The 16,301-nt window shown below is 39.5% G+C and overlaps 3 protein-coding genes across 5 annotated transcripts; all 3 read right to left on the bottom strand.

Moving 5' to 3' along the window:
• Positions 1-445: 445 nt before the first annotated feature.
• LOC9644633 (UDP-galactose/UDP-glucose transporter 3) lies at positions 446-2,747 on the bottom strand. 3 transcript variants are annotated; one of them, XM_024689822.1, is made up of 10 exons: positions 2,640-2,747; positions 2,481-2,578; positions 2,288-2,418; positions 2,186-2,216; positions 2,010-2,113; positions 1,836-1,954; positions 1,294-1,747; positions 825-1,227; positions 596-756; positions 446-541 (listed from the first exon to the last, which is right to left on the bottom strand). In XM_024689822.1, exons 1-7 carry the CDS (start codon positions 2,729-2,731, stop codon positions 1,339-1,341), a joined length of 984 nt encoding a protein of 327 aa, XP_024545590.1. In that variant the 5' UTR covers positions 2,732-2,747; the 3' UTR covers positions 446-541; positions 596-756; positions 825-1,227; positions 1,294-1,338. The 3 variants fall into 3 exon arrangements, with proteins under 3 accessions (XP_024545590.1, XP_024545591.1, XP_024545589.1); XM_024689823.1 differs by having other exon boundaries at positions 446-518; XM_024689821.1 differs by having other exon boundaries at positions 446-756.
• Positions 2,748-11,434: 8,687 nt separating this feature from the next.
• LOC9644803 (probable transmembrane ascorbate ferrireductase 2) lies at positions 11,435-12,718 on the bottom strand. The gene is made up of 4 exons (XM_002984530.2): positions 12,464-12,718; positions 12,367-12,415; positions 12,093-12,292; positions 11,435-11,784 (listed from the first exon to the last, which is right to left on the bottom strand). The coding sequence occupies exons 1-4, from the start codon at positions 12,713-12,715 to the stop codon at positions 11,506-11,508; spliced, it is 780 nt and encodes a 259-aa protein (XP_002984576.2). The 5' UTR covers positions 12,716-12,718; the 3' UTR covers positions 11,435-11,505.
• A 328-nt stretch (positions 12,719-13,046) lies between these two features.
• Positions 13,047-15,628, bottom strand: LOC112351624. Its single transcript, XM_024689847.1, has 3 exons — positions 14,023-15,628; positions 13,693-13,913; positions 13,047-13,362 (listed from the first exon to the last, which is right to left on the bottom strand). The coding sequence occupies exon 1, from the start codon at positions 15,286-15,288 to the stop codon at positions 14,230-14,232; it is 1,059 nt and encodes a 352-aa protein (XP_024545615.1). The 5' UTR covers positions 15,289-15,628; the 3' UTR covers positions 13,047-13,362; positions 13,693-13,913; positions 14,023-14,229.
• Positions 15,629-16,301: the final 673 nt, after the last annotated feature.

Here is a 16,301-nt window from a genome sequence, read left to right as displayed (position 1 = left end):
GACCCACGCACTTCCATGTATCCTTCCGGGCTGTGTGGGGAAGGAAAGGACATCTCTTTTGCATGACACCGCCAAAGACAAAGTGGAAAACCTAATGGCCAACCAACCAAAACAAGCATTAAAAAACGTACATGTGTGGGCTAAGATTAAATCTAACCTTGGTTTGATCGGTCAAAACTTATGGGCCTATAACACGGCAATGTGGAATTTAATAGAAACTATAGCACATGGTTGTAACTTGGGGACATGTGCTCTACACTTCATCTTTATGCGATACTTGGTCCTCGGCTAACGTCTAGCATGTTCGTACAGCGAAAAATTCGAAACTTTGCCTTGAAAATCTGGAGATCCCAAGCTAACGAACAGAGAAGTCGATTAGCAGCGTGCAAACTTGGCAAGGAAAAGCGTATTGTCTTAAGAACGTAGCAAAGAAAAGCGTATCGACTTAAGGAAAAACTCGCTGATAATTTATCGCTGGATTGTGGAATCCTGTATGGAATGAAACCAGCCACCAGGGGCTGATACAGGTATGTGTGATCACCTGAAGATGAGAGAAGCGACGAAATACAAAAAAGAAAGAATGAAAAGGGATCACCTATGTGACATTGATTGGCCTGCCTGTCTCGTTGGCTGTCCATACTCGAAACTGTATCGGAGATGGAAAAACTCGGCATTTGGTCGGTCCCTCCTTTTCTTTCGGCCGCGTTAATTCCCCGGCCGAGATTTTTTTTTTTTTTTTTTTTTTCCCTTTACCTCCTGGAAACACGAGAGAGCGTTACAAACGTCTGGATCAAGCAAAGCGTTCTGTTATCAGGCATTTTTACCTCGGTTGTCATTCTCCCTGGTGGACATTCTTACTTCTTACACTGTAGGAGCCTGTCGCTTTGTCTGGAAGGCGCCACAATCGCAAAGTATGTGCGCAGTTCCGAGACTCTTGTTTTTCACCGCGTGCCATCCTTTCTCTTCCCGTGTGCGGACAGCCAGCCTGTGTCCCAGCTGGGAACTGCAAATCGGAAAAACTGTTAAAAACAAAACCTTGAAAGATCAAACTTTAGGAAAGAAGAAGAAAAAGTGTGCAAAAAATAAAACAATGTTTTAAAAAGTATATAGACTTTGCTCGCAGAGAGGACAGGGAAGTTGTGCTTCCAATCCATTGCCTCTGCAAAGCAAAGAGAGAAAGGAATGGCTGGCCATTGAATGCCAGTGACTTAAAAGCCACCCTCCCCTCTGGAGCGGAAAGGGAAGCAAATCAGTAAAAACAAAAAAAAAGAAATGGATGCTTTCTTCTCATACCTTCTACTCGGTGTACATTAACTGTCTTCGAGGGGGGGGGGTCAATCACACGGCCTTCTTTCTTAGCGGCCGCTTCTTCGTCTGCCTCCTCCACTTGAGGAGAATTTGGTACGAAAGCCCAGCAAAGACCATCGACACGCCGATCCACTGCTCCAGCGTCAGCGGGTTGCCCCTCCACAGCGACGACACGAGAATGCTTACGAACTTCCTCATCGTTGTGATTGTCGTGAGAGCCAGCGTTCCGAACCAGCTGATGGTAAGGAAGATGAAGTTCTGGCCGACGGCTCCGCAGAGGCAAAAGAAGAAAATGTCCCACGTAGCCTCCGGGTGCTGCTTGCAAAAGCTCAGAGCTTCGAATCCCCCGCTCGTCCATCCAAACATGTAGAGACCCATGTAAATGGAACCCCAGAAGTTCATTCCCATCATTATATGCCAAGCGCTTGTTTTCGGATACCTGGAGCAGCACACAATGAAACTTTCGTTGTCAAGCCTCGTTCCACACAAAAACACAAACAAGAAAGTTACTTTGTGTTTTTCCTCACCTCATCGTAATAGAGTCTTGAGTTGCATTTGTGAAACCATCGAACGCCAGATTTAACAGGCATAGCCCGTATCCAAGAGGAGCATTCGGACTCGCTACTTTACTGGCTTTTACACTACCCTGCACGACAGAAAGAAAAATCTCACCTTTGAGAAAAATCGAAAAATCACACAACCTTGAATAATGCAAAAATGGAAACACCTCCAGCGACGAGAAAGGTGCAAAGGTACTCAGGAATTGTATAGCGGACACCGTACAAAATTGTCCCCATGAGCATCACTGGATTCAGAAGAGAAAACGAAAAGGAGCACACTTAAATACCAGCCAGCTTTTCAGATTCAATACACATACCTGGAATCATCTTCGACGATTTCGCCAGAACCTGGAAACGAAATTCTCAACTTTAAGCTTTCAAGAACAAATGAGAAAAACAAGTAAAATCCAAAAGCTCACCTGGGCAGGATAGCTGATGTATTTCAAAGCCTGGATTCCACAAGCGGGACCAATGGAATTCGTAATGCTGGCACTCCAGTAAGCCCATAGTGGAGCTTGAGAGGTTCTCTTCGGTGAAACGAGGACAAGCACTGGAGAAAAAGAGTAGCGGCGTGAGCTCTAGAAGGAAAAAAAAAATCACACAATGCATTACTTATGAATGACCACAGGAAGCAAACCACGCTCTGCGCGAAATTTAAGAATGCAAGGTGCTGGAACCTCTGCTTATCGGGGCCGAAGCGTTTTGTGGAGCTGCCACACACAAAATCACTCGATCAATCAGACTCTCACTCGATCGATCGATTCCACTTACAGAGTCTCTTGCAGCACGCCCTGCGTGACATAGGCGCCCCAAATCCCTCCCACGCACACGCCGAGCATCGCCGCGCGCTTCATAGCCTCCATTTCTCTCCCTCCTTCGTCTCAGTTTGCCCTACTCAAATTTATATATAGTCCACGCCACGTTGCATTTACTGCCAACGTGTCATCGAGCTATTGGCCAGAGGATGTGCAACGACGTGGCGCCTGTTTAAACGAGGAGAATATGCGCTCTCTCTGGTAGATGTTAGTGGCAACGGTGTCCACAAAATTTTAGGGTTCTTGTTCTTAGCTATCGCGAGCTGGAAGGAATCGAGCTCCAAGATTTCGCTGTTGGAGAAGAGAAGTCGCGTACGGATGAGAAATCTTTGAGCGCGCCAATCGATGATCGAGATTAAAAAGAAAGCATGGAGGAGGCATCAAAGTTCTTGGAGCTTCGCGGCATTGAGGAATTTGCGAGATCCGCCACTTTCACTGTGCTGCGAGCAGCGGCAAAGTCGAAGGGTGGAGTGGAAGTCTGGGACCAGTCTCTGCGCGAACAACTGGAGCGTTCTCACGAAGAATATCGGACGCTTGGTTTAATCATAAGTTCTGACGTGGCAAGTGGGTGTGGTTCGGGTATGAGAATCTGTGGATGATTAATGATTGCTAAATTGAGCATCATGAGTGGTTACTAATTTGAGCAATGTAAATAAAGCTTGTTTTGTGTGGCACCTGAGACTTTTAGTGAGAATGTTAAGGGTGTTGCTGAAAAGTGATGCATCAAATCGAGGCAAAACCTGATTTTTGAGGCATAGCAAGTGACCCAAACAAGAGAGTTATTTAAACACCCCGTGCATGTGAGAGGAAGCTTATTGTGGTTAATGCTGTAGCATGCTAGCATTTCTTTCTTAGGGGAATGAGGCAAATGCTACTTAAGTGTAAAAAAAGAGATAGAAAATCCCAAAGGTTCTATTTGTTAAGAAAATTGTCAAAGGGCCAAGGTTGTAGTGGCTATGAAATCAGCAAGTTATAGCAGCTCAAAATTAAATGGATGTCAGTTTGGTTTGGAGCATGGAGGTTTAATCTGTAAATATGACACAAATCCAGGAAAACATGCATAATATTTGTTTCCTGGTAGAGCATGGTACAAATTTGGTATTCTATCTTGTGTGAGGACACACAAATTTTAATGGGGGAATGACCATTACATATGTAACGGCGTTCAGTTTGGTCAAACCCTAACCAAGTGTTAATGTGGCAAATGGGTGTGTGAGGGTTCTTGGTTCACATATAGGAAGGATGGGAGGAGAGAAGTAATAAGTGTTGGGTGTGAGCATGCAATGTGTTTTGTAATGTGTTTGGGTGGTTCATAGGTTAACCTCTCTTGGTTTCTCTGGTTTCTTTAATGAAGAGTCAGTCCTGTTATTTGACCGCTCGCTAGCAATGAATGATACTAAGGATATTCTCGACTTTTCCCCTTTGAATTGATCAGTGGTTTATTGAGACAACCAGAGAAAGAAGAAAGATTTTAGCTCGTCTTGGTGAAGTACTCGTTGATCCGGGGCATGATCTCGGACTTCCTGTTGCGCATGTAATGCCTCAATCCGTGCTCGTGGTACTCGTATCCCTCCTTGTAATTCTGGACGAGTCCAGCGCTTCGATCCTCCTTGTTTATCCTGCGCGAGCAAGCAAAAAAATTTGAGGAACTTAGATAGAAGAGGAAGAACCCATCCACGGGGAGAAATTTTCTTACCTCACTTCCGGATTGAGCATGAGATTCCTCACACACATGAATGATGCAAGCCCCATGGCCGCGCCGATGAAGCCGATCAAGGGGATAACCTAAAAGCCCAGGCGATTGAGAGCTGGAAGCAAGGAATACAAAGGATTGGAGGAAGAATGTAGGGGACTCTACCTCAGGCTTGAGCCAGCGCGATCCCCTCTTTACCGCTCCCGACACTCCCATCGCTCCTCCTCCAGACGAAGAACAGCCAAACGCCCTAGTTCCAGGGTATATATTCGACGAATATACCATGCGTGTTAAACTCAACCACTGGTTCTCATCTTGGCGTTAGCATGGAAGGAGGACGAGGATTAACCCCAGGGAATTTACCAGATGAAAGTTAACTGCTTGACAGAACTTAGGCTCAAAGTGTAGAGAAAAATTCCCAAAAAGATGTGTATGGAAGATCGAGCGGTGGCGGAGTCATCGGGGTACCCCAATGAGATGAATCCCATTGTCCACACCAACTTAAGTTCTACTAGATAGCTGAAGACTGAATAAGTGTTAATCAAGGATAGAAAACTGTCAAGAAAAACTAAAATCAATGAGGATGGAGCTGTGAAACAGAACCTATGTGATGAAAGAGTGTCATGTTGGGCTGCTCCTACAGGTCTAACAGAGGCAGGCAGCAGCAAGGATTCCCGAGGCACCAGATATAGTCTTCAGCTACCTCAATTTTATGGAGGTAATGTACTATCTATTGTGTGCTTGATAATGTGGCTCAATTGTTGTTCTTCTATAGTTTCTTCTATAGTCAGATATAGTGATAATCTAAACTGTTTGGTTCATGTATTCCAGTGTTCACATATCCAGAGGTAAGTGCACCTAGTAGGTGGAAGCTGCATTCTTCATTTTGTTGAACAACCATTCTAGTCTATCTATATCACCTTTCACAGCATCCATTTGGTAGTATATATATAAAAACATTGACACAGTTTCCTTCAGGCCCTTCTTTGTGAAAACATTGAAAGCCTTGGCTGTGGTGAGAAGATTTGTGTTTTATGCCAGGATGAGTAACAGATAAACAATATTATAGTTTTATAGGTCATGTAAGTTGGAAGCTGTTAATTGCCAATCAAAGGACACTTTGCTGGTCAATGTGTGTGTGAACAAAAGAAATTTTTTGTTTAATTTCCATCTTTAAGTATTTAAACATGAAAAGCCTATCTAAATAAAATATTTATATAAAAGCTGGTATCAGAACAAAAAATTGATATAAAAGCTGGTATCAAATTGGTTAGTTATTGCTTATAGCACAAATGTCATGTTTGTTAGAATTAAATAAAAACTAAAACTAACAAGACAGAGTAACTATCACTTACCTCCATAAAATTTTTAATCATTTTTTAATTATTCAATTACTTTATACTCCTCATCCCTACAAAAAGTGTATTAAATGAAAACATAACACATGTGAATTTAAATATATATATTAATAATCTTGTTTATAGATTTTCTAATAATTTAAGTTCTTCCAAACATATTGATTATTTCTAATGTTTAATAAATTACTTATAAAAATTAATAAAAAATTTCAAATTTTTTTTAAAGGATCCATAATGAATGACACTCTTTAACATCTTGACCCATATTTTTCACAATAAAATTAAAGTAGAAAAAAAAATTTAAAAAATAAAAAGTTTCTTAATTTTTCAAAAATACCATTAATTTTGAGTGTGAAGGCTTTTAAAATATTATTATAGAAAAATAAAACAACTCTTTATAATATAAATAATAAAAAAACAATTTGAAAAATACCCATTAAAATTTAAAAATAGAAAGAATCTTTCTTTCTTCGGGAAGAACTAGTAGCGGTGGCATTTGTGGAATCGATACTAACACTAGCGCCCACCAAGCGGAATGAAGTTTTTTTCCAATCAATTAAAAGATTAGATTTAAGTTAAGTTTTTTTATATATAATATTAAAATAAATAACATTTTGGGAGTTTACATATAACTACTATTTTTAAACTCTCAAAAAATACTCAAAATTGTATTAATAAATAAAATGAGGAAAATTATAACAAAAAATCTAAATATTGTGGATTCAATACAAATAAAAGTCTAAATTATTGAAGGATAAATGCACAAAAAAAACAAATTTAACCCTAAGTCATACCCTTTAATATACCCATTTTATATAGAAAATTGGGTTATGCAAATTTGAAATTTTAAATGAATTTCTATCCAAAAACCAATTATGTTACTTTTATAATTAAGTTAATTAGTAAAAAAAAAGGGAATATATATGAGAATTTAGATGAGAACTATTATATCATTTTTTATATCAAATTTCACAATCATATCTAATACCTTTATTTGAGATCAATTCTAATATACTCCTAAAATAATTTTGTTTTTTGAAAACTAAAATAATCCTCTTCCAAATGTTGAAAAAAACATTGGTTTCATACATTTTCATTACAAACACCTATACTTAGAATGACCATTTTAACTTTACTACATAAAGTTTTTGGCAAATAATATATATTCTTAAAATTTCCTTGCTTGCTATCTATGCCTAAAATGCCCATATTATATAAACTTTTGATTTGTTTACCAAGCTCAAATTTATTAAAGTGCAAAAAGATATTGCTTTTATTTTTATTTTTATTTTAATTGCATGTAACCATAAAGGGAATTTACTCAATGGTAAAGATCACTTTAAATAATTGAATATTAACTTTGGAGTGTCATCTTGAAAACACTACTATTACTGCATATTTAACCTCTTCTACCTCTTCTACAATTTCCATTACTCTAGAATAACTGTGCTTGTTAGGGGCATATAATAATTATAATAAGGTTTTAAGAGTTATTTGAGATGCAAACTAATTTCTAAATTAGAGTAGTGGAAATTAATTCTACACTATTTAATAAATTTTCCTCCATATGTTTAGTTTGTATAACCATTTATAAGTGATCTTTTAAAAACAAAGTTACAACTAAAAAATTTCTATGGAAATAAATCTAAAAATTGGAATATATCCTACACTAGTGTGCCAAGGTAAAGAAATCTAACCTAAAATATCATTGCACAAATGCTATTTTAGCATAGCATCATTATTCAATCCTACCACTAACACCTTACATCCCATGCTAAATTATATATTGAAGATTATTTAGAGAAAGGAAAGAATAGCATATATTATATATTCGCAAATCTGAGATAAAATGTTATTATATGAGTGTTGTTTTAGCTCAGCACCATCAATCCTATCCCAACTATCATAGATTGTGCTGGTGCTATGGATTTTGGGTTAATAAGACCCTAGCACCTTGCTTAGTGAAATTTTTTAAAATCACATATACTTAAAATAGAGATATTGGTGATACACTCTTAAGATGTACTAAAAACATATAAAAAGATTTATTCATGGTGATTTGCAACTAAGTTTACACCAACTTTTGCACAACAATTTCTAAATGGCTAGTGATGTAAATTGCTAGTAACAAAGAATTTCCACCATGTTACTAACAAACAAGCAAGTATATAATAGCATAAATTTGTTCATCTTTATAATTTTTAAGTTTCTCTTTGTTCTTTATTCCAAAATCTTTTTAAAGGAAAAAAAATCAAAACTAAAAAGTTTATCCATGCATTAGCCAATTAGTCTAAAAATCTGATTAGAGTAAAAATATTAATAAGTATTTTAATGCATTGAAGTTCAAGGTACTAAGCTTGATTATAATCCTTTATCTCTTGTCTTTAGTGGTGTAATGTAAAATACTAACTTATTTATTGATTTGTTTCCAGATAAAAGAATATGCTTATTACTCTTCATTTCACCTTTGTATAAACTTATCATCCTTGGTTGTAAATGCTTAATATTGCATTCCATAAACACAAACAAGAGGTAGCTTTTATGTTGAATTTAGATTTAATATTTTTACAACAAAAAACTATACCAAAACTTATGCTCTCTTTATTGAGTTAGCTTTAGGTTTAACAATCATTTCAATAAGCTAATATATTAGAAATGAAATCTTTTATTTGAAAAAAAGTTAGTTGAAATTGAGTATTCCCACAATATGATATGTGCTCCTTGTTTATATTTGGCCATGCCATAGTAATATATCCATTACTTTAAGTTTAGTAATTTAATCCATTTTTTAATTTTAATATCCAGAAAATATAACATTTTTAGACCTTGAACATTCAAGTGTGTCCTTCATAGAATAAGGGGAGGATATCTAAATGTTGCTATAAGCATTTGCTTTTTAAAAATATTTCTTTTGAAACCAAATTTGTTGAAGTTTCAACATTAAACTTTAAGTGACAATCTAAGTGATAGTTAAAATATAAATTCCACATCAATTGAATAAAATTGAGTTTAAATTTCTAGAATGTCCATCTTTAACTCCATTTGAAATGTTTTCCATATTTATTTTGCTCAACACGAATATAGTGGCTATTAAATATTCTTACAGATACATTTTTCTTCTTATAATGTAGGCATCTACAAGCTATCATTATTAGCTTAGCCATGCAAAAAAAAATCAATCCTATAACCAAGTAATCTATGAAAGATAAATAATATTTTCTCTAAAAAATTGACACAAAACTCACAAAAATAATAGGAAAGCTTAGATTTGCAAAATGATTGAGTTGCACAATAGAATTAAAATTGATAAACTAGTGAAAAAAAAGACAACAAAGGTCTTTATTTATAAAAGTCGAGGTAAAACAACCCTAGAAAGGCTTACTTTTTGAGAGAAGCATTATAAAAATTTTTTAAAAAATGTATAAGTGTTAGTGAAATAAAAAATAATAAAAGTCCTCACCCAAAGAGTCAAGAGCCTATCTCTCCATTACTTTATGTGAGAGCTCAATAGATTAATCCAGAGCAAACCACAAAAAACATATGGTAATGCAGAAAGGTATAAACCATTAAAGAGAATAACTAATTATTATAAAAAATCACATCATCCCACCAATAAAGAGATGAGAGTAAAGTTGCAAGAGTAAGAGTTGTCAAGAGTTAAATAATAAAACTATGTTTGGCAATATTTAATATTATATTTTAGAAAAATTAAGGGAAAACTGCTTAAAAGTTATATTTGCAAATTAATACCTCTTGAAGTTTTAAATTTGCAAAAAAAGCCTATGAAGTTTAAGAGCATTTTAAAAGAATATTCTATTTTAACCTAGAGAAAATATGGCTAAATAGATATTGTTTAATCACAACTAAATGAAGTTTATTTCGGCAAGGTATAATTCTATTGATGATCTAAGAATAGCAATGAAAAATGTAGCTATTTCTAAATATTTTGAATTTACCATGAGCAATTAAAGAGGAAATGATACACAATTTGATGCAAAAGAAAGACTCATTTAATCTTTTTTTATTGACAAAGATTCATCTTACTTGTGAATAAACATTCATGTAATGGGATAAAGAATTTGGGAAACAAAAAGACATTGGTGAATTGGATTGTAGATCATTTCAAGTAATGAGTGAGAGGTAAATTAAAGGTGATTCCGAAAAGCATGATAGCTAAAATATATTGCAAGCATATTAAAAAATTTGGAAAGAAAACAAGAAAATTACAAAAAAAATTTATAGAGATTATGATATAACTTATACAAAACTACTTGAATATGAAAATTTTCTTATTTTAAGAAATTTAGATAACATATTTCATATCAAAGCTGATGGAAATTCAAATTTTAAAAGGCTTTTTATCTTGTATAGTGTTTGCTTTATTATTAGTTTTGTGTGTTATTATCTTTTAATCAATCTTGATATGACATATTTGAAGTTAAGATACCTTTGATATATGTTTGTAGCAAGGCCAATTGTTCTCTCTTACATTTAGTGTGATAATTACTAAAAATAAGGATAATAAAAATTTGGGTTTTTTATTAGAAAAAAGGTGTGTTAGAAGGTGTTCAATTGGTATTTAATAATGTGTATCATAGATTTGTATTAAATATTTTATTAAAAACTTTTGCAAAGTGTTTAAGCTTGCTCACTTACTTTGGAAAGCATATTGTGCTCTCATACCTTTAAACTTTAATGTAACTATAATAGATTTACAATAAGAATCTAAATGCTAATTCTTCCAAAATATTAGACATCTGCATTTTTTGTTTGCTTAAGCAAACCTATATAGTGAAAATACCTAGAATATGCTTGGATATTCTAGGATATTCTACCATTTAATGGTTGGTATTTATTTAGATTAATCTGGTATTTATAATTTATAAACTTTCCTAAACACTTTCTAATATATTCTTTTTTATTCTATCATCTAATGGTTGATATGCAATAAGATTAATCTTGTGTTTATAAATTACAAACATGCTTATAATTATAAACTTTATTTGATCAATTAGATTAATAAGTAATAATAAAATTACCATTAAGCAAACCAAGCGTTGCTACACGCAACGCGTAGCAATTTAGTAATGATTTTGACATTTGACAAGTAATATTTGGATGGTTCTCACATGTAAGGCTGGAGAATTCCCTGGATTTCACCTCACCTCTTCATGACTTTCTCCTGCAATCACATCAGCCACAGCTCTACAAGACAGGCTTCTTTGCATTCTCGAGCAGCTCTTTATTCAACAAAAAACTGGTCTGATGCTGCTTGGGCTCTCATGATTGTAAAGAGCTTGTTATGTAAGGTTATGTTATGTAAAGACCCTGGGAAAACTACAATTTTCGAGAAATCTCCACTCCAGCTCTGCAGCAGTTTGTGAACATTCCACGGTCGCAAAATTAATGCTCAACAGCGGAAGGGTGTATCATGCGTTCCATCACTATTTCATCCAGGGAAATACATCTTTTTGGTAGTGTGCATAGTTTGTGATCAGGTCATATAGAGAGGTTCCTAGGATACTGGTTGCGTTTCATCAATCAGCGGCACCCACAAGGAAACTTTATAGTGCTGAACGTGTTTGCAACCACAGGCACAAGTATGGAAAGCATAGTGTGTGCTCGAACAACGGGTGTCCACCTTAAACTAAACTGGTGCGGGTAGAAATTTCAAGGTTAATGGTTTGGACGCCCATAACGTAGATAATCTTGGAAAGCATTTTCATTCCTTGGCAAACTTCTAATATGAAGAACCTATATGATTCTCATGATCATCTTGGCGGTTTAGGTGTTAGCAACGCAAGCGCATGGAAGAAGCCCAGGAGGACGAGGATTAATCCCAGGGAATTTACCAGGGTGGATTCCCTGCCAAATCTTTCGATGGCCTGGGAAGTTTGGAGAAAAGTTAACTTCTCCAAGAGGCCCGTCTCGGCAGTAACTAGGCTCAAAGTGTAGAGAAAAATCCCCGAGAAGATGTGCCATGGGAGAATGGAAGATCGAGCGGCGGTGGAGCCACCGGGGTACCAAAATGAGACGAATCCCACCGTCCACTGCAAAAAAAAACAAGCGTAAGTCCTACTAGAAACCAAATTCCAAAAATTCCAAAGTTCTAGGATCATCCTAGAACTTTGAAAGGAACATCAAGAGACAAAAACTATCTCGAAGAAAGACTCTTCGAGATCACTGGGGAGAAAAGTTTTGAAACGAGGAAACGTTTCTGGGATTTAACCAAGGAAAAAACAGGAATAAAGAGAGGAGAGAGGAAAAAAAAACTGCAGGGAAAGAAAACCAAGCACAAGGCATGCAAGTGTTGAAGAACTAAAATCAAATTAATGAGGATGGAGCTGTGAAATCGAACCTGCGTGACAAAGAGGGTCATGGTTGTGAGGCCCAACCACGAATGCAAGCTATAAAAGTTGTCAATGCCTCTGTCATTGTGGAACTTGAGAGCCGCGAGAAACCCCACAGCTCCCAGGACGAGCGCCAATCCTTGTGCCAGGAAATGGATCGCCTTCTTGTAGTTCCTGCTGCCAGTCAGTGTTCTATACGTTAGATTCGCTGCGAGAGAGAAAGAATTAATGCGCTGACCACTTCAACTCTCCGAAAATCTCGATCGATAGAGTAGATCTTACCTTGACCGTGCACGAAGACGAAGCCCGCGATCATCAACACCGGATGGAACTGTGGATCCAGCGATCAGCCAGCGAGAAAGAAACGAATCGAGCTTACATTGAAGAGGAGATCCTTGTTGGGGGAATTCCAGAGCAGACCTCCCCTTACATTTCCACACCAGACGCAAACCAGCCCCAGAGCAGCGATTCCCAGGAGATGATTGATCGCCAGCGCCGCCTCGTCAATTCCCCGGGATTCCTCACCGCCGCGGACGCCGCCGCCGCCGCCTCTGCTAGATCTGTCCCAGGATGGAAGCGGCCCATCATGGGCGCCAGAGATTTGAGCTTTCTTCAAATGGAGCTGTCGCATTGAACAAACCCTAAAAAGAGTGAGCTCTAACAGTATATTCCAGGTTTATATATCTAGGTTAAGGAAAAAAGTAAAGCCCTAACCCTAACCAGGGTTTATCATTACCTTTTCCAAACTAAAAGGTAGCGTGTATAAAAGGTGGTAGGGTTTGTAAGTCGCTAGCATATTCCTGACATTTGTATGGATGGGCTCAGATTTGCGGGTAGAACATTTAATTTCATCTCATTGTGTAGAAATGGTTTGACGATTGGAACTTGGTTGGAAGACTCTTTACGCAACATGGTAACTCAGTCTTCAGCTTTGTCGGAATTTTTTCTTGTAAGCAAAGCTAGGATCTCACACCATGACCTTTGCTGATCTTTGATTTCTCCCTTTACACAGGAACGTTTGAGCACCACTCAAGCCGCTAAACCGGAAGAAACCTGGGTGGGCTGTACTCTCATTGTTCTCATGGCATTCACCATGCTGTCCGCTCAAGTGAAGAGTTTGTGCTACTGGTAGCGAAGTAATCCCTGCTCTAGTTGAGATTGAGCAAACATCATACCTTGGATTTTGGAAGTTGGATTTTGCATTGCACAAGCTCTTTTGCTCTTAGATTCTTGCACTGCTGCACGTTGATCCTGCGGCATGACGAAGTTCGTTCCATCCTGGAGAGAGATACGCACAAGTTTAGAAGATAAAAGAGAGAAAACAGCTTTGATCCCAGGAAGTTGCAATCGGAAAAAATTGACAAAACCATGCCTTTGCAGAGGAAGTGAAGAAAAGCTCGTACGCGGACGCACAGTCCTTCCCTTCAGCAGCACTAAGACACATTTCTGGCGCTTTGCGCAGCGCAAGCACACACAAGACAGACAAGACGTCCTGCAAGCATACGACCACCAGCAGAAAAGCAGCACATGCAACATCTCTCTAACCTCAAGCACAGCCAAAAAGAAAGCAAAAAAAAGGAGGAGTTCAGAAGAAAAAAGAACGCATACCTTTTTGTCAATGCTGCTTGCGGCTGCTGGCCTCTCATTGTCTCCAACAACGCCCACGGATTCATCAGAAAGCTGCGGACATTCCCTTCCTCAATCGGCCGTCACCGCCGAGCGACGCGAGAGAAGAAGTTCGGAGAAGATCGCCCACCGCCAACAGCTGACGTCAGTCTTGTGCGAGACGAGAAACGTACACAGCGCGTCGAATGAAAAGCTCCTCATGCCTGCCAGCAAACAAAGCCCATTACTCTTTCCAGTATTTTAATCGCCAAGGCAGCAGGCAAGGAATTCAATGGAGCAAGAACAAACTCCAGGAAAAGTTTAACAACATACCTCAGTCACGGATAGCTGCGCTGCTGGGATTTACGTTTACGTTTCGGAGCCAGAATCTCTCCTAGATTTCTCATCTCTGCCGCTGCTGCTACTCGATCATATTTAGGCCTGATCTAGTCTCGCATAACGGACGGTTTCACCTCCTTATGATAGTATAGTACTCGAGAAAACGTTTCGAAGCCTCCGAAACTCCTCCAGGCCTTTCCGCTAGACTGCGCCGCCCGGACAAGCCCAAGTCACCCTCTGCAACCCCGCCTTCCTCCCATGAAACAGCTTGCGGAGGCCCGCCAGTGTACTCTTGGTCTCCCTCACCGGCCCCATGCACATCGGAACGTTTAGAACCGGCGCCACCCTCACGCTCGACGAGAAAGATCCCGGCGCTCCGGACGACGACGACGACGACCCTGTTTTGTCGCCCGGATTCGCTCTCCTCCTCCTCCTGTTCTTGCTCTGGTCCGCGTTCTTCCTGCTACACCTCTCCAGATTCATCCACAGGATCCGGCCCGAGTTGGTTGACTTTGATCGCCGGCGCGAGTTTCCGGAGCTGCTAGTTGAGCTGGATCGGGTCAACTCGATGACGGAGGGAGTGGTGTCACCGGGTTGTGCCGAATTACCGTCGCCACTGGGCGATGGAACAGGAGCTGGCCTTGGTGGCGGAGTTCTTCCCAATTGCCGCCGGAAGAACAGCGTCACGAGCTTGAGAGTGTGGAGGCCTGGGTAGTACGACTTGGACGAATTCCCTTTGCTGCTTGCTGTGGCGTGGAAACCCCGTCCGGCTGGCAGAACTACCGTGGGCGATCCGGGAGGAAACGATGCCGACTTGACAATGAGAGGCGAGGCACATCCCGACGAAGCACACGACCTGTCCCGCGATGAGCCACCGCCCGATTCCTCCTCCAGCAGCTCCTTGACGAGCAGGATTGGCGATCGATGAGACGACGGCAGCAATTGGAGCGGGAGGAGCTTCCCCTCGCAGAAGATCTCGTCGGCTGGCGACCCCCCGGGGCACTCGATGGAGAGGCTAAACTCGAATTCGGTGGACCATTCCAGGACGCCCGATGCCTCCTCCCTGCGTGGCGAATCTTTCCCTGCGAGGACCCCAAAATCTGTCGAGAACGAAATCCGAGGGCTCAGCCATCCATAGCCTGTCGCTGCTGGCGCCGTGCCGTGGCAGTCTGGGAAATTCTCTGCGACCTGGGGAGCTGGAGACTCGGAGGCGGCCATCTCGATGCAAAGAAACGCTGCTTCTTGGCCCCTGCTTTTCATGGAGAGGAGGAGATTTGGGAGCGCATTCAAAGAAAAGCGAGGAATGTGGGGGGAGCCATTCAATGGCGGCCAAAGAGGAGGCGAAAAGCGGGGGGATGCCAAAGCCCTATCACGGGAATCCAACCGCGCAGAGGAAATGCCGAGAGGAAAAGCGTGAAAGCCGAGAGAGCGGCAAGAGCAGTGAGACGACGATCGATCGATGCCTTTCCTGGCAAGAAAACCGGGGCGATTCCGCTCGACACGCAATGTACCTGCGATGATCGTGGATGATCGCGATGCGCGGCGATCGAAATATCGAAATCTGGCCGGGCGTCGCTCCTTGCGGTACGCTCTCGCTCCTCCCGCTCGAAGATGCCTGGATGAAACCACGACAAGAGGGCTTTGCCCGGATTTTAAAAAGCCCGGGGTGCCGTACACCGAGGGCGCGGTGTACGGAGCTAAAGGCATCGAACGGTAACGACCAGGTTTATGGAGGGTCATGATTAGCCGGACGCGTTGGCGTTTGGAGCATCCGGAAGAATCCTCTTGTCAAGCAGAAGATTCAAGCGCATCTAACACGAAGGAAGCTTATAGAAGGTAGAAGAACAAGAAAACGATTTGGAAAGAAATGAAGAAATGTTTGGATGGGTGAAGCATACCATACGTTCAATCATTTTGAATCTTGTTGTGATTCTTTTTGTTTACCAACATTTGTCCTTCGGCCTGCAGACTTGCAAGGCCCACAATATTTTCCAATGCAAGCTCATCTTTCTTTTGCCATTTGGCTCAAATCTTGACCAAAAGATTATTGATCAAAAGAGCATCTACTACATTAACAAAACTTCACAAAACTTAACAATAGGTTACAAAAAAAGGTATTTTAAAAAATTAGACAAATTCCTTTTTTTTTGAGTAGTTTTACTTCTTAAAATAGTTTTGAACAGAGACTTAATATTTATAATAAGAAATAATATATAAATCAAATTATATTATTTATACTCTTTAATATAATATTTATAAAGTTATGAGTTAGA

Source organism: Selaginella moellendorffii, unplaced genomic scaffold, assembly GCF_000143415.4.
Source record: "Selaginella moellendorffii unplaced genomic scaffold, v1.0 SELMOscaffold_63, whole genome shotgun sequence".
NCBI classification, from domain to species: domain Eukaryota; kingdom Viridiplantae; phylum Streptophyta; class Lycopodiopsida; order Selaginellales; family Selaginellaceae; genus Selaginella; species Selaginella moellendorffii.
The sequence above is the reverse complement of the archived record's forward strand: the minus strand, read 5'-3'. Positions and strand labels throughout refer to the sequence as shown.

Bases quoted from the DNA above. Each gene is read 5' to 3' on its own strand.
- LOC9644633 (XM_024689821.1), bottom strand. From the start codon at position 2,731: ATGGAGGCTATGAAGCGCGCGGCGATGCTCGGCGTGTGCGTGGGAGGG. The intron at 2,114-2,185 runs GTATGTGTATTG...TTCTGAATCCAG, and splicing joins ATCGTCGAAGATGATTCCAG to TGATGCTCATGGGGACAATT. The intron at 1,955-2,009 runs GTTGTGTGATTT...TCTGTCGTGCAG, and splicing joins CCATTTTTGCATTATTCAAG to GGTAGTGTAAAAGCCAGTAA.
- LOC9644803 (XM_002984530.2), bottom strand. From the start codon at position 12,715: ATGCGACAGCTCCATTTGAAGAAAGCTCAAATCTCTGGCGCCCATGAT. The intron at 12,293-12,366 runs GTAAGATCTACT...TCTCTCTCGCAG, and splicing joins CGTCTTCGTGCACGGTCAAG to CGAATCTAACGTATAGAACA. The intron at 11,785-12,092 runs GTTCGATTTCAC...TTTTTTTTGCAG, and splicing joins TGACCCTCTTTGTCACGCAG to TGGACGGTGGGATTCGTCTC.
- LOC112351624 (XM_024689847.1), bottom strand. From the start codon at position 15,288: ATGAAAAGCAGGGGCCAAGAAGCAGCGTTTCTTTGCATCGAGATGGCC.